Consider the following 21585-nt stretch of genomic DNA (forward strand, 5'->3'; position numbering starts at 1 on the left):
GGGCCTTTGCTTGCTGGAGTTTAGAAGAATGAGGGGGTATCTCAGTGAAATCTATTGAATATTGAAAGGGCTAGATAGAGTGGAGCCGGCTGGTGGCACAGCGACATCAGCACTGGACTCCGGAGCGAAGGTTCCCAAGTTCGAACCCAGTCGGGCATGCTTTCCCTCCATGCCGGGCTGAGTGTCAAGCTCGCAACTCAGCCTCGTGAAAAAAAATACTGCGCTGTGAGGAGGACGTGGGAGACCACTCACAGAAACTTTCCTCCAAGACAACCACTTGAAAATCACCGGGGCTCTAGCAGAGTATGGCACACAAAAAAAAAGATAGAGTGGACTTGGAGGTGTGTTTCCCATAATGAGGACGTCTAGGACCACAGGGCACAGCCTCAGATGTCCCTTTAGAACAGAGATGAGGAGGAATTTCTTTAGCCAGAGAATTCATTGCCACAGACAGCTGTACAGGCCAAATCATTGGGCATATTTAAAGTAGAGGTTGATAGGTTTTTAATTGTAAGGGTGTCAAAGGTTACGTGGAGAAGGCAGGAGAATGGGGTTGAGGCGGATAATAAATCAGTCTTGATCAGACTCGATGATCCGAATGGCCTAATTCTGCTCCTGTGTTTTATGGAACCTCAACAAGGTGGCAACTTTCAGATTATACCCTGTGCCACGTCCCAAGGGGTGGAAGACCAAGAGGACAGCATGGATAAATGTGCTGCTGGGGAAAGGGTAGAGGAGGGAGGGTTTTACAGACCTTAGCACTGAGATCAGCTCTGGATGTCAGCAGAAAAGGGAGGAGGGGTTGTGAGACGTTAAAAGAACCGGGGCTGACATCCTCATAGAAAGAGCCACTGATTCTGTGGTGTGGGAAAGGTTAGATTAATTTAGCAGGGGGATGAAGTACTGACAAAGGGAGACTGAGTTTAAAACTCTAGGAAAATATTTAATTGGGGGACCGGGAATTATGATGCTATTAGACAGAAACCAGGGAGCATAAATTAGGAATGGATGTACTTAGGGAAATGTATAACAGAAATGCGGAGGTTGTCTAGGGAGCACTTACCGGGGGTTTTGGACAGGTTTGACCCATTGAGGCAGGGTGAAGGAACCATGGTTGACAAGAGTCAAGAAGAAGAAGGAAGCTTACTTAAGGTTTTGGAAGTAAGGTTCAGATAGGGCTCTAGGGAGTTACAAGGTAGCCAGGAAGGAGCTGAAGAGTAGACTTAGAGAGCTGGAAAGGGGGGCGAGTAGGGTTAAGGAAAACCCACAAGGCATACGTGAAGAATAGGAGGATGGCTAGAGTGAGAGTGGGGACATGATATGAGAGCAAACATGTGCCTGGAGTTGCAGGAGGCAGGGGAGGTCTTTAATGAATACTTTGCTTTAGTATTCAAGATTGAGAGGGACCTTGAAGTTTATGAGTAAAGTGTAAAACAGGCTGATTTGATTGAACATGTCAATGTTAAGAAAGAGGACATGCTGAACCTTTTGAAAAATATTGGGATAGATCAGGTCTTGGGACCAGATAGCATACACACCAGGTTACAGGAAGTAAGGGAACAGAATATCATTGGCAATAATCTTTGCATCCTCGCTGGCCACAGGAGTGATGCCACATGATTGAAGGGTAGCAAATGTTATTCCTTTGTTCAAGAAAGGGAATAGGGATAACCCTGGGAATTATAGACTGGTGAGTCTTCATTCAGTGGTGGACATATTATTGGAGAAGATTCTCAGAGACAGGATCTACAAGCATTTGGAGAGACATAGTCTGATTAAGGATAGTCAGCATTGCTTTCTGAGGGGCAGGTCATGCCTCATGAGCCTGACTGAATACTTTGAGGATGTGACAAAGCATATTGATGAAGGTAGAGCAGTGGATGAGGTGTATATGGATTTTACTAAGGCATTTGATAAGGATCGCTATCGGCAGACTCATTCAGGCGGTCAGGAGACATGGGATCCAGGGAAACTTGGCTGTGCGGGTAAGGAATCGGCTTGCCCATTGTAGGCAAAGGCTGGTAGTACAAAGAGCGTATTCTGCCTGGAGGTCAGTGATCAATGTGTTTCAGGGGCTCAGTCAATGGAGTCAATTAAAAGAAAGATGGAACAGATTTCTGGGTGTCAGGGAAATCAAGTTCCAGTGTTAGTGCAGGAAAATAGTGCTGGGGTAGAAGATCAATTGGGGAAACAGTCTCGAGGAACTGAATGGTCTCCTGTTCCTGTTTCATTTGCTCTTATGGTCTGGTGTATCTATAAAACTTAAAACATGTCCTTCTGGGAAGGAAGTCTGGTGCCTTGCCCCAGGCTGGGCTACAAGGGATTCCATACCACCACAGGGTGATAAGGGATAGATACTAAATGCTACCATTGGTCACTGACTTCAGGAAAGGGGGATGGTGCATATGCTCGGGTCTACATTAATGGTGCTGAGTTGGAGAGATTGAGAGCTTCAAGTTTCCAGGAATGAACGTCACCAGCTGCCTGTCTTGGTCCAACAACAATGATGTCACAGCCAAGAAAGCTCACCAGCATCTGTACTTCCTCAAGGGACAAAAGAAATTTGGGATTTCCCCGCTGACTCTTACCATTATTTATCACAAACCTCCCGCCATTGAGCACATCTTCAAGGGGTAATGCCTCAGGAAGGTGGAATCTATTATTAAGGACCCTCTCCATCCAGAACCTGTCCTTCTCTCATTACAGCCATTGGAGCGGAGGAACAGGAGCCTGAAGATGCACACTCAATGTTTGAGGAACAGTTCAAGGTTTCTCTACCTGGCACACCTCAAAGAATGGTCCTTAGCCCACTGAACTATTCTCTCCACACCCACGAGTGTGTGGCTGGGCACAGCTCAAACACCATCTATAATTCTGTCAGTGACACAGCTATTATTGGCAGCATTTCAGATGGTGACAAGAAGTGAGATTGATCAGCTGGTTGAGAGGTGTTGCAACAGCAACCTTGCACTCAAGACTAAGGAATGGATTGTGGACTTCAGGAAGGGCAAGTCTAGGGAATGTAGACTAGTCCTCATGGATGGATCAGCAGTGGAAAGGGAGAGCAGCTTCAAGTTCCTGGCTGTCAACATCTCTGAAGATCTATCCGTAGCCCGACATATTGATGCAACTATAAAGAAGCCATGGCAGCAGCTATGTTTCATTAGGAGTTTGACCAGACTTGGTATGTCACCAAAGACTCGCAAATTTCTGTAGACGTACCGCGGCGAGCATCCTAACTGGTTGCATCACCGTCTGGTATGGAGGGGCCACTGCACAAGGTCAGAGAAAAACTGCAGAAGGTCACAAACTAACCAGTTCTATCATAGACACTAGCTTCCCCACCGCTGAGGGCATCTCCAAAGGGCGCACCACACCAAGGCGGCATTCGTCATGAAGGGCACCCATCACGCTCGTCTCAAGAGGACATGCCCTCTTCTCACTGCTACCTCCAAGGAGGAGGTACAGCAGCCTGAAGATACACTTCCCCTCCGCCATCAGGTTTCTGAATGGACAATGAACACTGCCCCACTATTCTTTTTCTTCTCTTGCTTTTTGCACTATTTATTCAATTTAATTTACTTTTTATATATATTTATTATTGTAATTTATTATATTTTTATTATGTAATGTACTGCTGCCACAAAACAACAAATTTCACGACATATGCCAATGCTCCTAAGCCTGATATTTGATAAATAATGATATTTCTGAACGGACCATGAAACCATGAACACTATGGCATTATGTATCTTGTGCAATGTTTATTGTGACTTAGTAATATTTTACGTACGGCACTGTACTGCTGCCACTAAACAACATATTTCATTAATCTCTCAGTGATAATAAACCTGATGCTGGACAGTAGAATGTCCCAGCTACCCTGCTCCTTTACACATTATAACCCTCACACCATTAGAAACAGCCCAAACCAAGATCACCAGCCTCCCCTGCTGCCTTCAATCTCACACACCCTTGCTGAAACCCACCACCCCTGCCATCCCCACTCTACGTGCCATACCATCTACCCACAACCAGCTCTGCACCACGTACTGCTGCCCCATTCACCACACCCGGGAGGTGGGATTGGGTCTGGGAGAGTTGGAGGGGTTATGCCAGCCTTGCCGGGTGCATTCATGACTGCTTACCTGCGTCGTTCAGCCACTTCTCCAGTAAGGGCTTCAGCTTACACATGTTCTTGAAGCTGAGGTTCAGGGCTTCGAAGCGCGAGATTGTCGTCTGGCTGAAGTCATTGCCGTAGAGTTTCCCCATCGCCAGCCCAACGTCTCCCTGAAGGAAGGTGACAGCCCAGAGGGGCGAGCTCAGTTACAGGTTGGAAAAGTGACAGCACGTGCAGGAAACAGGGTCTGTTACAGAACAGTTACAGTTCACCCAGGAGACAACGTCCATTACAGAACAGTTACAGCCCACCCAGGGGACAGGGTCCGAAAAGCACAGTTATAGCCCACTCAGGAAACAGGGTCTGTTACCGAACAGTTACAGTCCTACAGTCCACCCAGGAGACAGGGTTTGTTACAGCATAGTTACAGCCCAGCCAGGAGATATGGTCCATTTACAGCACAGTTACAGCCCAGCCAGAAGACAGGGTCCATTACAGCACAATTATAGCCCAGCTAGGAGACAGGATCCATTACAGCACAATCACAGCCCACTCAGGAGCAGGGTCCATCACAGCACAGTTACAGCCCACCCAGGAAACAGGGTCCATGATAGCACGGTTACAGTCCACCCAGGAGACAGGGTCTATGATAGCACAGATACAGCCCAGCCAGAGTTGGAGATATAGCCAAGCATATCACAGGGCTCTGTGTCCAGTTGTGAGCCCAAAGGGCTGGAGTGGATTGACAACCCCGCCACCCTCTCCCATCAACCCCTCTCTACTTCCACCCAGCCTCCCCCCAGCAGTACCTGGGTGAAGCCTAACTTGATGCGTCGCTGTTTGAAGGTGCGGGCGAACTGTTCCAGCTCCTCCAGGTCGCTGGGCTCCTCCTGGTGGGACACGGCCTCCACACCTTTAGTGGTCGGTGGGTGGGGGAGTCCCTGCGGGTGGGGCTCGGGGGCCATTGGGCAGGCTAAGCCTGGCCGGTTCACTGCCTGCAACACAGAGAGGGCTTCTCATTACCACTTGGGGGAAGGCCTCCACACCCAAACCTCCCATTTCCAACCTCTCACACTCCTCCCACTCAGCCTCAACCCTCACCCTCATCAACGCCTCCCTCATTGTTCATACTCCTTGCACACCACTTCTCCGTCTCTTAGCCCTCCCCCACCCTCTCCAGCCTCTCTCCCACCCCCTCATCCTTCCTCTCCTCCAGACCTACCCCTTCTGTCCATCCGCCCACTGTTACATCTCTACACCCACCCACCCTCCTCCCAATCATTTCTGCATCAGTCATTAGCTCCCATTGCCTCTGCCTCCCGTTTCCTCACCCAGCTCTCCCTCACCCCCAACCCACCCTGCCTGTATCTCCAACCTCAGCCACTCCCTCCACCCGAGGGGATGCCTCGAAACATTGAACCAGCCCCTCCATTCATGGCCTGATCAAGCTTGAACTACCCCCGTGCTGTCCCCTCCCCCTGCCCCTCATCTATTCTCCAACAACATCTAACTGCTGCAGAGCAACTGACAATGTGGCCTCGAGGAGAATTCAGCAGCTTCTCCTCCCTCATTTCCTCACTCCCTCCCTCCTCTTCCCTTCTCTTTGCTCACTCCTCCCTCCCCTCCATCACTACACCTTTCCCCTCAATCAACCCTAAGCTCACTTACCTCCTCTTCTCAGTCACTCCCGCTCTCCTTTCCCCTCCCCACTCCCACCATTTCACTTACCTCCTCTTCCCCTCCCTCTCTCCTGTCCTTCTCCTCTCTCACTACCCCTCTCTTTACCCTCCCACCCCTCCCTCTCTCACTCACTCCACCTCCGGCAGAGGCACAGATGTCGAACTCTCAGGCCCTGGCAAGGCCATTCAGCCTAGTGTGACCCCGCCACCTCTCCCCCTCCTGCACCCCACCCCCACCCCACACTCCTGTCGTAAGGTAGGAGCAGCGTGCCTCCAGTGACACTCAAACCCTACCCCAGACCCCACACCCTCCTCCAGTTCCTCTGTGCTCAATCCCTGACCCACACGTGCTCAGGCCTGGGGCCTCTCCCAGCCACACTGCACAATGTGTGTATGGTGGGGGGTGGAATGGGAGAGGGAGGGGACTGACCTGTGCTGCCAACCCCAGCCTGGGCTGTGCCTGCAGGAGTCCCCCTTGGTTTTGCTGAGGTAGCTGTAGAAGGTTTGGTGTCGAGAGCAGGCCTGGGAGGAACAGAGAGTGTGCAGTTCAAAGTTCAGAGTCCAAAGCAAATAAATTACCACATATAGCACCTTGAGATTTTATTTTTTTGCAGGCATTTTACAGGAAAAAATATAATAGAAGTGGTGAAAAACTATACATTAATGGACAAAGACTGTCAATAAGTTTGTAAAAACAGCCCCCTTCACGGTACTGAGACCTCGCAGTGTCCACGGACCCTGTTAATCCAGCTGGAAACTCCCATCCGGAGGGAGGGCCGGGTTCTTGATAACCACTTTGTGCTGACGGGCTTAGGCACACAGGAGCAGGAGCAGAGGACTAAATTCCATCCTCGCACTGTCCCAGGACATGGACAACATGGCGCCGACCTGGAGAACAGATCAAGCAAAATCTAAATGTCTGGAGGAATTCAGTGGGTTGAGCAGCATCCGTGGAGGTTGTGGAATGACTGGTGTTTCACACCGAGACCCTGCCTCAAGACGGAAGGAAGATTGTCATGATTAAAGCATTGACAGGTAGGGGAACAAACAGTAATAACGCTGGTCTGGATGACATTTGTGATGCACAGAGAATCTGCTTCAAAACATTTCTGTTTGAGATATGGGTTAATTTGATTTCACTGTCAGACTGTGTATATGCACATTCAAATTAGCAGAATGATTGTAAAAGCTTTGGCCAGGGTTATCTGGATTTCAGGAGCAGAGTTGAGTGTTCATATTGCATTTTGCAAAGGCATTATTTACTGAGTGGCTTCCAATTAACTTGTAAATTGCAATGACCCTTGTACATTTTCTTCTCAAATTCTCTAAACTTAATGGTGCAACCTCGGTAATCAGGGCGAATTTAAAGAGACTTTTACAATTTTGAGCTGTGGTAATTTAGCAGGGATGATCCATGATTTTTCGTATTCTTGTGAACAAATATACTGACATTTGTGAAGCGTGAGTGAGTGACATGAAAAGGTGTTGTTGATTGACTGACAAAGGAAGCGTGCTACAAGGAGGCAAGGATGTTGCTTCACGGCACCTGCGATGCATACTCCACTTGGAAGGAAAGCTTGAAGCAGTAAGAGTGCATTGTAAAGTGGTGCCCATTGATTCCAAGTGATATGTCTCTTTGCAGCTTTACTCAATTCTCATTTTAATCACCATTTACCATGGAACTGCTTGCGGATCTTTTTTTTGCTAGTCTATTTACAAATCTGCGTACGTGACGTACAAAATGAAAATGTGCCTTCTTTTGGTAAGAATGCTGAGAGGCAACTCAGTTCTTGCACTCATTTTCTTGTTAAAAAAGCAAATTAAATAAGTGAGTTGCTTGGCATGAATAAACGTGAATGTAAGAGAAAGGGAAAGGGGAGCTGGTAGGTGATGGGTGGAAGCTGTTATGTTTTGTAACTTCGAAACATTAAACTTATTCAAAAGAAGAGGCGTGAGCCCAAAGTGTGTCTAACTTCGTGTTTACTTTAAGTGAGGCGCACATGTACCAGTTAGTAGTGAGATGATGTATGCAATTCACGTATTTTTACATATAACCCATAATGAATTATTTAAAGAAACAAGAATGCTTAATCAATGTATATACAAGATTACTTAAATACTACTGATATATTAAATACACAACATTCCTCCCTGCTTAGCTATAAATTCCAATTCAATAGAGAATGCATCTTAACTATATACACAGAATATTATATAATACAACTACTATACATAGGCATACACAGCATAGTAAATTTTAAATTGGCCCACTCAGACCTAAACATTTAATTGCTGTAGAGGCTTTCTTACTCTTGTGGGATAACATCTTTCCGGTCAAGGGGGATCACTCTGCTTGGCAGGAGAGACTTGTGGCTGTGAAACAATCTCAGGCTCTGGTTCTGGGGCCTCCTCCGTGGTGGTTGTAGGAGGTGACTCTGAGACTGCAGGAGGTGGTTCTGACAGCAGTAGCCACCTTTCTTCTCTAATAATTGACTCTGTTCCTCAACTGACCGATGAGTCATCTCCATGTGATACCAGACGCAAGCTCCACTGTGTAGACCGTGGTCCAGTTCCGTCCTTGATCTTTCCAAGCACCCACTTCCGATCACCTCAGTAGTCCCTCGCCGGAACTGATTGCCCAGGAGCAAAACCTCCTTGTTTGAGGAGCCCTCAATTTGTCTCAGCGGTTTGTCCTGCACCCTCCTCCTGAGATTGGGTTTGAGGAGATCCAAGCATGAACGCAAAGGACGACTCGGGGGGAAGCATGGCTGGTCGGTGTGGCGGTAGCGGAGTGCGCTGCATTTCGATGTGCACGGGGAAGATTGGCAAGTTTCTGATTCAGTGTAGTGTTCTGCTGACTTTGTCGCAGCGCATTCTTTAGACTCCGGATATAAATCTTTCTGCCAAGCCTTTTGTAGCTGGGTGGTACAGTGCAGATGCAATATAACTTAATCCATTCATTTCTAAGAATGGCTGAAACTGTTCCCTCACAAACTGTGGTCCATAGTCACTGACTAAGTGCTCTGGAACATCGGTCCTTGCAAAAAGGCTTCTCGATGCATCAGCAGTGTGCAAGGCTGCAGTGGAGACGACTAGGAACACCTAAAGTCATAGAGCCAGGGATCAGAAACAGGTCCTTTGGTCCATCTGGTCTATGCCGAACTTTCTGGCCATTTTGTAGCTGCATCCCATACTACTAAGAAATTCGTGCCCATGAATGGTCTAGCAAAATCCACATGAATTCTCCAGGGATGGAGAGGAGCTGCTCTAGGCACCTTCTAGATGTGTTGGCATCCTGTACAGTGCATGGCAACTCTCAAACCTCCCAAGGGCAAGTTTCACTGTTAGAAAAAATGCAGAACTGGAGCTTCTGCTGTATGTTCCAGCTATTTTGGGTTGTCCTGTAGATCTGAGACAGTGTTGGGTCCCTTTTTGGTTTCCCTTTAGATCATCTCTGCTGTAATACGGAGACTTACAATTTGTATTAGGGAGAATATGTCAGGGAGTGTCTTTTTTTTGTAAATTTTCCTAGTACTTCGTTTTCCAAGGTTCACAGGACAGTCCATCGGCATTTCCATGATTAGTTGCCCACTTGAATTCAATCTTGTAATTGTGCTCTCCAAGAAACAGAGCCCATCTCTGCATTTGTGCTGTTGCTGTCAGTGGAACACCCTTCTGTGGATTGAGAATGGACACTCATGGTTGATGATAGTAATGAGAGTGAACCTCCTCCCATAGAAGTATTGGTTAAAATGTTTTACACCTCAAACCAGACTTAAGGCTCCTCTGTCAATCTGTGCGTAGTTCTTCTCTGCAGCGGTAAGGGAACTATGGGGCGTTCACTTCCATTGCTCATAACACGTGACATGACTGACTGCAACTACACCATAAGGCAAGTCGGCACAGGCAAGCTTCACCGGATGATGTGGATCATCATGTACGAGAACAGTGTCTGACATCATTATTTCCTTTACCTTTTAGCAATCCACCTTGCACTGCTTCGTCCATTGCCATTTCTTCCAGATCTGCAGGAATGGAGCACAGTAGCCAAGTTTGGCAAGAGCCTGTTACAGTAGTTGACAAATCCTAAAAAGGACTGCAACTGTGACACACCTTTTGGCCTTGGGACATCCACCACCACTCTTAAGTTTTCCCAACGCACTTGTGTATTCTTTGTGCGTCAATAGTGTGACTACGGTAAGTGATGTTTGGTTTAAAGAATTCACACTCGGCATGTTGTGCTCTGAGCCCATAATATTCTAATCTTTTTAACGGTGTCTTGAGGTTTTGGAGAAGTTCCTTGTCATCCTTACCTGTAACAATGATGTCATCCAGGTAACACTGAGTGCCTGGGCAGCCTTGCCGCGTTTGGTCCATAGTTTTCTGCCAGAGTGCAACTGCAGATGCTACTCCAAAAATAAGTGTATTATAGTGATAAAGCCCTTTGTGAATGTTTATGATGAAAAACACTTTGGAATCCTCTCCCATCTCTATCGGTGGATAGGCCTCAGCTAAGTCCACTTTGCTGAAGTGTTTCCCCCCAGAAAGGTTTGCAAAGATATCCTCTATCTTGGTAAGAGGGCATTGATCTACTTTCAGTACTCATCCTTCTTGGCTACTGGGATTACTGGTGCTGCCCAGGGGCTCCAATCAACCTTGAAAAAAAGTCCTTCAGCCTCCACCTGATCTAGCTCACTGGCTACTTTAGCACGGACGGTTTAAGGAGCTGGACAGGCTTTGTAAAACTTGGGTGCAGCATTTTCATTTAACCCTAGTTTACCTTTGATATGTTTAAGTTTTCCAATGCCATCATTGGATACAGCTGTGGCATCACCCCGTACCTTTCATAATTTGCTTCCAGTTGACTCTGTTACAGGGGATGTGGCATGCAAATGGTGGATGGATCTCCAATTAAGTTGTAGTTGTTTCAGCCAATCACAGCCCTACAAGGCTGGTCCTCCTCTTTTTACCACATACAAACTCACTGTGGCTTGTTGCCTGTTGTATTTCTCTGTTACAAATGTCATTTCCACAGGAGTTATCTTTTCTCCAGTATAAGTTCTTAGTTGGATATCTGCAGGCTTCAGTTCAGTATCTTTGAAATGTCATTCAAACTCATTTGTGGACTGAAACAGCAGAACCAGGGTCCAATTCATTTGCCGTTCACTTCTATCGTAATCCATTTTGCTTGTCAATTGTAGGTTTTTCTTTTTCTCTTTCCTCTTCTCTATACAGTCCATTTATTTTTGTCTGCTCAACATGCTCTTTGTATGTGACTTACTTTGTTGCATTTTCTGCAAGTTTCACCTTTAAACCTGCATTGGTCTGGAGTATGCAAACCCATGCCACAACAGTAACTCAATTTGTTTGGCCGGGCAAGTCTCTGTGATGCTGCAATTTTGTTCATGCTCACTTTCATTCCTGACTGCATCTCAACTGTGTCTGTCTGCAGTTTCCATTGAAACAACAATTTTAACTGCTCTTTTCCGTGTGAGCTGTGCTTAAGTTAGGAGCCATTTTTGAATGTTTTCTTGTAAGATTCCACAAACTAAACGATCCCTTAGTGCATCATTAAACCCATTACCAAACTGAGAGTGCTCAGACAATCTCTTCAATTCAGCCACATACACTGAAATGGACTCCCCTTCTTTTTGATTCCGCTTATGAAACTTAAAGCGCTCTGTAATCAACAATGGCTTCAGTTCTAAATGTTCCTGCATCACTTTCACGATATCAGCAAAACAGTTAAACTTCAAAGCCTTTAAACCCAATTCACTAAGCAAAATTGGTACATATTTCTCATTGGCTATTTCATTTGCTTCAAAATACTGTTCAATTTGCTCAGTATATAAAATCAAGTAATCAAGCGTGTCTATCTTTTGAAGCAGTCAGCCATTTCTGCTCTTGCTTTAAATGATTATTATCGCCTGGAACTCACCCTTTATGAAATTGTGAATTATTCTGTTTTTTGACTTTATAAAAAAAACTCAGTCGTGTCTTTCCTCCCGACGAACACGTGCTGTGCTGCTTATTTTTTAACTTGACTGTGTCTGCGCGTGCTGGGCTGCATTTTTTTTTGCTGCCATTCCTCGCTGTGCTTTTTTAAAACTTGAATGTCCCATTGCACTTCAACAAGTCAGTAGCTATCTTGGGTTTATTTTAAGAATACCTTATCACCACTGTTATGTTTTGTTGCTTCAAAAGTTAGGAACTACAAAGAAGTTGAAGGTATCATCAACTGTCTTGAATGTTACAATGAAACTGAAGACTTGAAGGATATAATCGTCAAAAGCATTGTATAAAGGAAGTCCATTATTATTTTTTATTGAGATACAGCATGGAATAGGTCAATCAAGCTGCGCTGCCCAGCAACCCCCAATTTAACCCTACCCTAATCATGGGACAATTGACAATAACCAATTAACCGACCAACCGGTCCATCTTTGGGCTGTGGGGGGGAAACCAGAGCACTGGAGGAAACCCACACAGTCATGGGAGAATGTAAAAGCAGCGGCGGAAATTGAACCCGGGTCGCTGGTACTGTAAAGCGTTGTGCTAACCACCTTGCCAACATGCTGCCGATCTCATCTGTACCAGGTGTCTGCACCAGAGAAATTTCATTAGCCAAAGGGTGGTGAATTTGTGGAATTTGTTGCCACAGGCAGCTGTGGAGGACAGATCGTTGGGTGTACTTAAGTCAAAGATTGATAAGTTCTTGATTGGACATGGCATTAAAGGTTACAGGGAGAAGGCTGGGAACTGGGGTTGAGGAGAAGAAAAAAGATCAGCCATGATTGAATGGTGGAGCAGACTCGATTGGCCAGATGACCTAATTCTGCTCCTATGTCTTATGGTCTAATTTTGTTCATTTGCAGTCAATCAAAAGAACAGGGAGCAGGGTGAAAGGTAAACTATTTACAGGGAATCTGAAGGGGAGCTTTTTCACTCAGAGGGAGGCGTGCCAGTGGAAGTGGTAGATGCGGGTTCAATTGTAACATTTGAATTTTGGATAAGTGCATAGATGGGGGGGCTATGATCTGGGGTGCAGGAAAACAAGTAGGCAGGGACTGGATGGGCTGCAGGGGCTGTCTGTGTGTGGTAGTGCTCTAGGTAATAGTGGAGAGTGATACCTGGGTAACAAGGGTAGGGATGGGAAAGGCGAACAAATGGAAAGAGCCTGGCTGGGACAGAGACACAGGAGGAGTGGGTTACTTGCAAATGGCAAATTCACATAATTGGGACGTAGGTCTCCCAGGGGGAATATAAGATGCTATTCCTCTAGTTTGTGACTGGCCTCACGGTGGCAGTGGAGAAGATGGATCAGTGGGGAAAGAATGGGAAGAGAAGTTCAAATGGCCCATATTGAGGAGCTGGGGATGGCCATTTGGACAGAGAGCAGGTGATCTGCAAAACAGTTGCCTGGTCTCTGCTTGGCCTCACCTGTAAAGGACAACACTTCAGGAGCACTGGATGCAACGGACCAGGTTGGACGAAGTCAACCTGTACTTCTGCCACACCTAGAAGGGCTGTTTAGGTCTCTGGATGTTGGTGAGGGAGGAACCTTCTTATCGTTCAGAATCAGAGTCAGGTTTTTTTAAATCACCGACATGCAGTATATCATGAAATCTGTTGTTTTGTGGCAGAAGTACAGTGCAAGACATAAGTTGCAATAATAAATGTAAAAAATACAAAATAATACCAGTTCTAAGGAACAGTGAAAAGCTTGTCTTGCATATGTTCATAAAGATCAAATCATTACAAAGTGTATTGAGATAGTATGCTGAACTTTGAAAGAATGAGAGGCGATCTCATTGAAAGCTACTGAATATTGAAAAGCCGAGAAGATGAGGAGTAGATTTTTACAACAATGGTAGTGTCTAGGACCAGAGGTACAGCCTCTGAATAGGACGTTCCTTTAGAAAAGATGAGGGGAATTTTGTTTTAGCCGGGGTGGGGAGGGAGAGGCGCAAGGATTCTGTGGAATTCATTGCCACAGATGGCTGACGAGGCCAAGCCATTGGGTATATTTAAAGCGGACATTGAAAGGTTCTTGTTTAGTATACATGTCAAAGGTTACGGGGAGAAGGCAGGAGAACTGGGTTGAGAGAGAAAGTAAGTCAGCCATGATTTAAGGGCGGAGAAGACTTGATGGACTGAATGGCTTAGTTCTGATCCTACATCTGATGGTGAAGGAGGGAAAACACAGTAATGGCAACCCAGGTGAACGTTGAGTGCTGGGGCTCCTACCTTGCTGTCCTTGCTGTGCCTGGGGCAGAAGGAAATGCGCGGGCCCCTGGAGGTTGGCAGCGAGGTGATGCCCGGGTACGAGGACCAACTGTTGGAGCTGCAGCAACTGCTGGAGGTCCTGGAAGCAGACAACAGTGGGTTAGAGGGCCAGACGGGAGTGCCCAACCACAGGCCGCATGGCTGCACCACTGGGGGGGGGGGTACGTCAGCCCGCTTCCATAGCGAGAGAGAGTGTTGTCAGAGAGGGCATGGAGGTGCATCTAGGAATGTCAGTCAGTTAATACCTCTCCAATGTCCACACAGTGACTGGTTCCCACTGACAGTCCAAGCAGTCCAAACTCATGTTTAGGTTTGTGTGTGGACTGCATGGGGGTGGGGAAGAGTGAGTTTTCTGAGTGTGTGTGTGCACATGTGTGTACGAAGGCATGCAGATTTGTGTGTGCATGTGGGTTTGTGTATAAGTGTGTTTCTGTGTATATTTATGTACATATGTCTGTGTGTGGGGACTCTATGGGGCGTAAGATTGACCTTTGTGTGTGTGTGTGTGTGTGTGTGTGTGTGTGTGAGTGTGTGTGTGTGATTGAGTGTGTGTGTGTGAGATTGTGTGTGTGTGTGGTGTGTGTGCATGTGTGTGGTGTGTGTGTGATTGCGCGTGTGTGAGTGTGTGTGATTGTGTGTGTGTGTGGTGTGTGTGCGTGTGTGTGGTGTGCATGTGTGTGGTGTGTGTGTGTGAGAGTGTGTGTGTGCATGCACTCGTGTGTGAGTGTGTGTGCGCGCGTGTGCGCACGTGAGTGTGTGTGTGTGTGTGGTGTGTGTGTGTGTGAGTGTGTGCGTGTGTGTATGTGTGTGTGTAAGCACCACAGCTCCTGTCATCCCCCTGGTCTCCCCTCCCAGCACCAGCTCCCTGAAACAGGCCCTGAAGCCCAGCTCCTCCTGGCCTTCCTGAGCTCATCCCACTTGCCCATGATTGGTTCATATCCCTCAAAACCTACCCTCATACCTGCCCTATAGCCTTTTAAATGCCGTCATTGTACCAACCTCTACCACTCCTACTGAGAGCTTGTTCCACATACCCAACCCTCTACGAGAAAAATTCATCCATCAGGTCCCCTTCACTTCTGAGCCTCTCACCTTCAACCTGTGCCCTCTAGTTTAGACTCCCCTACCCTGGGGAAAAGACTATGACCTTATCTGTGTCCCTCATGATTTTATAAACCTCAACCTCTTTCACTTCAGGGGCAACAATCCCAACCTATTCACACCCTCTCCTTCCCCATCTCTCCCCTCCTCCCTCAATCCCCACTCCCTTCCCTCCCCTCCTTCCTCCATTACATCCATCTGCACTCTCTCCTCCTCCTCCCTTCCCCCTTACTCTCACCCTAATCCCTTCACCCCTCCCCCAGCTCCCTTCCCCTCACTCCCATCCCGGTCCTTGGTCCCCAGTGTGAGTGACCCTCCCCAACCCCTCGCTCTGTCCCGAGGTGCGTACGTGCGGGCGAGGGGGCGTCCCTCCTTACCTGGGCGGTGATGTGGATGGGCTGCGAGAGTGCCAGCGGGGGTGCCTGCGGCTGGCTGCCGACCTGGGTGGGCGGCTGCGACGCAGGCTCCAGTGCTGGATGCTGAGAGGCTGCGGCGGCTGCGCTGGACTGCTGGACGGCCGCAGCCAATAACTGGGCCTGCGCCTGCTGCAGGAGGAGCTGCTGCTGGGCCGGGAGCAGTGCCGTCAGCTGGCAGTGGGGGCACGGATGGGTGGAGGGGGGGGAGTAGGGCGAGGGGGAGGTGAGTGGAGGGAAGGGGAGAGGTGAGGGGATGAAGAAGGGGAGATTGGAGGAGGGCGATCAGACGGAGGGGAAAAGGATGGGGAGAGGGAGAGGAGAGGGTGGAGGGGAAAGCGAGGAGAGGATATGGGGGCAGGGAGAGGAGGGTGCGGAGTTGGGGGAGGGGGAGCATTGGGAGAGGGGACAGAGGAGGGGTGGTTGGGGGGAGTGAGAGGGAAGGGGAGTTAATGGAGAATGAGGGAAGGGAGCAAAGATGGAGAGAAGAGGGTGGAGGGGAAGAGAGAAGCAGGCGATGGAGGGGAGGGGTTGATTGCACAGGGGAGGAGTGGGAGGTGATGGAGGGTAGGAGGGGGAATTGGGGAAGGGAGGGAGCAGATGAGTGTAAGAAGGAGGTGGAGAAGGGATGCGGATGAAATGGGAGGTAGGGCAGGGAGAGGGGTTGGTTAGGAGTAGGGGAGGGGTGGAGGGAGGTGGGGATACGTATAGAGAAAAGGGAGTGAAAGTGAGGGGGAGTTGATGGAGAAGAGGAGGGTGAGGATGGAAGGGGAGGGTAGGAGGGGAGAAGGAGGAAGAGGATGGGAAATGGCAATAGGGGAGGGCAGATGACAAAATGGATTGATGTGGGGGTGGGAGTGATGTGTTGATGGACGTGGGGGTGAATGAATGGGGCGGTGGAAGTATGGGAGGTGATGGCGATGTGTGTGCAATGGAGAAGGGGAGCAATGGTAATCGAGCAGAAGGATGGGGAAGGAGAGACAGAGAGACTTTAAACAACAGAGCAGGCAGTCTGAGCTGTGAGTTACCAGGACATCAATTCCTTGACCTGGAATCAGTGCGAGGACAGATGTTACCAGCAGGGACGGGTGTGGGGACGGACGTTACCAGCAGGATCGGTGTGGGGACGTTACTAGCATGGATCGATGTAGGGTTGGACATTACCAGCAGGGATCCATATGGGGATGGACGTTACCAGCAGGAATCGGTGTGGGAACAGACGTTATGTGCAGGGATTGGTGAGGGGATGTACATTACAAACAGAGTTCAGTTTGGGTACCAACGTTACAGGCGGGGATTAGGTTGGTACCCACGTTACCAGCAGGGATCAGTTTGGTACCCATGTTACCAGCAGGGAGAACTGAAAGGCTGATGTTTCCTCACAACTGTCTGTTGCTCAGGCAGGAGGAAGTGGAGGGATGACGGGAAGGTATTAGGGGGATTGGGTTGCTGTGGGTTTCACTGTAGCTCGGGTAGCTGGACAAGATTAATTCTTCCCGGGGGCTCAAGGGGCGAGAGGGGACAGGAGAGGGTTCAGACCCAGGCCGCAGAAGGTCCTGTGATTTGCCTCGTACTGGGTGTGTCGCTCCACCCCCTCCCCCAGGTCTCCGTCCCATGAGTATTCCATACACGACCTCCAGTGATACCCCAGTCAGGTCACTTACCCCCGCCAGCTGGGTGCTGGCCAGCATGAGCTGAGCCTGCGGGAGGTGGGTCTGTTGCTGCTGGGGAGCCTGCTGGGGGGCATCGGGGCAGTCGCCGGCATCTTCGGACTTGAACTGTGGAGGGAGATCTGTGTTAGCGGGAGGGGAGACGACGGTACCCTTCTGGGCAGGGCTCGGCTGCAGCGGAGGGTGGGAGAGAGATGGGTCACGCTGGGCCTAGGCCCTAGAGTGTCGTGTCCGACACTTGTTTCCGAGCATTGGGAATGGGCAAGATTCTGGACTGCACTGAGGCTGCCTCATGGGAGGCCACATCCCCGCTGACTCCTGGGAAACGTCGACCCGTGCTGAGCCGGGAGGTGGGAGTGGGGGGCGCACTGAATCTTAGACAGCGAATCTCCAGATTGCAAAGACAGTGTACTGCCTGACACACCTCTCCATACACTGCCCGACATACTGCCTCACAAACACTACCTGACTCACCTCCTCACACTCTACCTGACACACCTCATACTCTGCTTGACATATCTCCTGACACACCTCCTCACACACTGCCTGACACACCTCACACTCTGCTTGACATATCTCCTGACATATCTCCAAACACACCTCCTCACACACTGCCTGACATACCTCACACTCTGCTTGACATATCTCCTGACATATCTCCAAACACACCTCCTCACACACTGCCTGACACACCTCACACTCTGCTTGACATATCTACTGACACACCTCCAAACACACCTCCTTATATACCACCTGACACACCTCCTCACACACGGCCTAACGCACATCCTCACACGTGGCCTGGCACATATCTTCACACACGACCTGACTCACCTCCTCACACACTGCCGTCTACCAGACACACCTCACACTCGCTTGACATATCTCCTGACACACCTCCTTATACACTGCCTGACACACATCCTCACACACTGCCTGACACACCCTACACACGGCCTGACACACACCCCTCACACACTGCCTGACACACCCTACAGCCTGACACACACCCCTCACACACTTCCTGACACACCATCTCACACACTGCCTGATACACCCCACACACAGCCTGACATACCCCTCACACACTTCCTGACACATGGCCTCCCACCCCAGCCACTGCAGTCGGTGCCCCTCTGCGCCCTGCCTCGGAGGGAATACTCTGTGCAGTGATGGGTGTCGGTGCTGTGTAGCTGTTGTTTTCTGCTGGGTACAGCAGGAGCAGGGGTTTCCCCAGCAGCCCACGGGGACAGCTGACTCACTGAGCCCACAGAGGAGAAAGTGCTGAACAAGTGGTGAGCAGTGGGTGACGGGGAGAGGGGGCCGAAGCAATGGAGGATTCATCTCTCTGGCAGGAGCAGGTGAACTAATGCTCCCTCACATCCGGCCCCTCTCCACACCCGACACTGCCTCTCAACAGCATACAGCAGCATGTGGCTTGAGCAACACTGGTAGAGGAGAAGAATTAGTCCTTCCCCTCCCAAGTTACCTCACTCCCTCCTACACCCTCTCCCTGGTTCACTCCCACCTTCCACCCTCTTGATTCCCTTGCAGGGTTCAGTCACATCACTCCCTCTCCTCAGGCCTCTGTTCTCTCACTCCCTCCTCGCTGGTTCCCTCTCTCACTCCTTTCTTCCCACCCCCATTCCCTCACTTCCTCCCCCAAGATCCCAGTTCCCACTCTTCCTCCTCCTCCAGTTCCCTCACTCCTTCTCCTCTCCTCAGGCCTCAGTTCCCTCACTCCCTCCTACACCCCTCCCAGTTTCCTCGTCATCTATCCCACTCCCCCCTCTCCACCCATCCCTCATTCCTGCCACCTCCCCTCCCCATTCCCTTGTCCCCTCCATCCATCCCTGATTCGGGTCCCTCCCCAATTGCCACACTCCCTCCAATCCTCCTCCCCAGTTCTCTCGCTTCTTCTTCCCCTCTTCCCGGGTTCACTCCCTGCCCGTGCCAGAGAGCCGGGCAAGGGGGAAGCTCCGGCCACGGAGCGTGTACGCGCCAGATGGTGGAGGAAGCGCAGGGCCGCGTGGGTGCCTTCAGCCTCCCGGACACCTACCTTGCTACTGAGACTGGGGGCCGCAGGGGGGGCGGAGATCGCCGGCACTTTACTGGGCTGTGTCTGAAACACAAAGCAGGCGTCAGCTCGTCTCCCCCAACGCCCCACCCCACCCCCCCAACCCCTGCGCCCACACACAACCCCGGGATGCCGGCGGGTGGGGGGGGGCAGACGGGGAACCGCCCGCTCACACAGCCGCTCTCTGAACCGTCTCATCTGCTCGTGAACCATCGGACAGGGGGAGTGTCAGACCAGGAGACGCCGAGCTGCAGCAAGATCCCACCGCAGGCCGTGTAGACTCAGACAGCAGTATAGCATGCACACAGGCCCCTCAACTCAAACAGTGCCTGCTAACCTCACTGACCGTCCAAATAGTTCCATTTCCCTGTACCCCTCCATATATCTGCTCAAAGATACTTTTGTACCTGGCTGATCCACTTCCTTTGGCAAGGAGTTCCACATGCTCACCAAAGGTCGCCTCTCTCTCGTCCATTTTAAACCTTTCATCTGAAACCTATATCCCTCAGCACTGGGGAAAATACTGTGACCATTCATCTTATCCATGGCTCTCGTCACTCCCAACACTTTCAATAGGTTGCCCCTCATTCTCCTACGTTCCAAGGAGTGAAGACCCAGCCCAGCTGATCTCTCTTTATATTTCAGTCCTATCAACATCCTCGTAAATCCCCTTTGCACTCGTTCCGGTCTAACCACATCTTTCCTCTAACAGGGTGACTGAAACTGTGCACAGTACAGTGCTTCTAGTGGGGCCTCACCACTGACTATCACAGCATGGAACAGAGAACAGGAGAGGCGCTGTGCCGAGTCAGATAAAGAGAGGTGGCAGGTGGAGTTCAACCCAGCTAAGTGTGAAGTCGTTCATTTCAGTAGGTCCAATTTAAAGACAAAACCTAATATTGATGGTAAGACTCTTGGCAGCGTGGAGGATCTGCGAGATCTTGGGGTGCTCAAAGCTGCTGCACAGGTTGACAGTGTTGTTCATAAGGTCTATTGTGTGATGGCCTTCATCAACCATGGGACTGAGTTCAAGAGCCGTGAGGTAATGTTACAGCTATATAAGACCTTGGTTAGACTCCACTCGAAGTACTGTGTTCATTTCTGGTCATCTCATTACAGGAAGGATGTGGGCACTATAGAAGGAGTGCAGAGGAGATTCACAAGGATGTTGCCTGGATTGGGGATCATGCCTTATGAGAATAGGTTGAGTGAACTTGGCCTTTTCTCCTTGGAGTGACAGAGGATGAGAGGTGGCCTGATAGAGGTGTATAAGCTGATGAGAGGCATTGATCGTGTGGATAGCCAGAGGCTTTTTTCCAGGGCTGAAATGGCTAGCACGAGGGGGCTTGGAAGTAGGTACAAGGGGGATATCAGAGGTAAGTTTTTCACACAGAGAGTGGTGAGTGCGTGGAATTCACTGCCAGTGACGATGGTAGAGGCGGATACGATAAGGTCTTTTAAGAGACCCTTAGATAGGTCCACGGAGCTTCGAAAAACAGAGGGCTATGCGGTAGGGAAATTCAAGGCAGTTTCGAGAGTAGGTTATGTAGTCAGCACAACATTGTGGGCTCAAGGGCCTGTAATGCGCTGCAGGTTTCTCTGCAGATGTTGCCTGATTTGCTGAGTTCCTCCAGCATTCTGTGCGCATTGCTCAAGATTTCCAGCACCTGAAACTGTGGTTTTCAATCAATCTAACCCTTCTGCGCGATATCACCTAAAACTCTCCATTCAACTTTCACCCACCTACCTATGTACCAAAAAGTCCCAGCTCCTGTACTCAGTGCCCTGACTAATGACACCTTTCGTTCATGTTCCTTTCCTCACCTCTTTCTACCTTCCCTGAGAACCACTCCCTCCTTAGCCCCCTGGACAGCTTAACTCTCCCCACCTGCCCTTCCCTGACCTCTTCCTTCACCACCTTCTAAATGGCCCTTCAATGTGAGGCAAAGATTCACGTGCATCTCCTCCAGCCTTGTCTACCCTATCCAGTGGCCTCCCCTATATTGGCACAGACTGGGCGACTGTCCTGCACAGCTGCATACCGACCTGTCGGTCACAGGTACCCCATTTCACCTCCTCATCCCATTCCCACACTAATCTGTCTGTTCTCTCCCTTTCCCACTGCCAACCAGAGGGACAGCACCTTGTACCTCCCGCCAACTCCTCCATTGGCAGCCTAGCAGGAACACTGAGATTTACAATTCTCGGTCACCCTCTCCCTCTGGTACATTGCCTCCAC

General features: G+C 49.6%; 1 protein-coding gene across 2 annotated transcripts in view; it reads right to left on the bottom strand.

The window, feature by feature from the left end:
- Positions 1–21585, bottom strand: part of LOC140201726 (POU domain, class 2, transcription factor 2-like) — a 57947-nt gene that overhangs the window by 16941 nt on the left and 19421 nt on the right. The window contains exons 4-10 of one of the 2 annotated variants that reach the window (XM_072266308.1): positions 19329–19391; positions 17264–17377; positions 15564–15773; positions 14047–14164; positions 6230–6321; positions 4930–5115; positions 4149–4290 (exon numbers count right to left, since the gene is read on the bottom strand). In XM_072266308.1, the coding sequence (XP_072122409.1) occupies positions 4149–4290; positions 4930–5115; positions 6230–6321; positions 14047–14164; positions 15564–15773; positions 17264–17377; positions 19329–19391 (925 nt within the window). The remainder of the gene's footprint in view (positions 1–4148; positions 4291–4929; positions 5116–6229; positions 6322–14046; positions 14165–15563; positions 15774–17263; positions 17378–19328; positions 19392–21585) is intronic. The other variant, XM_072266307.1, reaches the window with a different exon arrangement.

This window comes from Mobula birostris, chromosome 8, assembly GCF_030028105.1.
Source record: "Mobula birostris isolate sMobBir1 chromosome 8, sMobBir1.hap1, whole genome shotgun sequence".
Taxonomy (NCBI): domain Eukaryota; kingdom Metazoa; phylum Chordata; class Chondrichthyes; order Myliobatiformes; family Myliobatidae; genus Mobula; species Mobula birostris.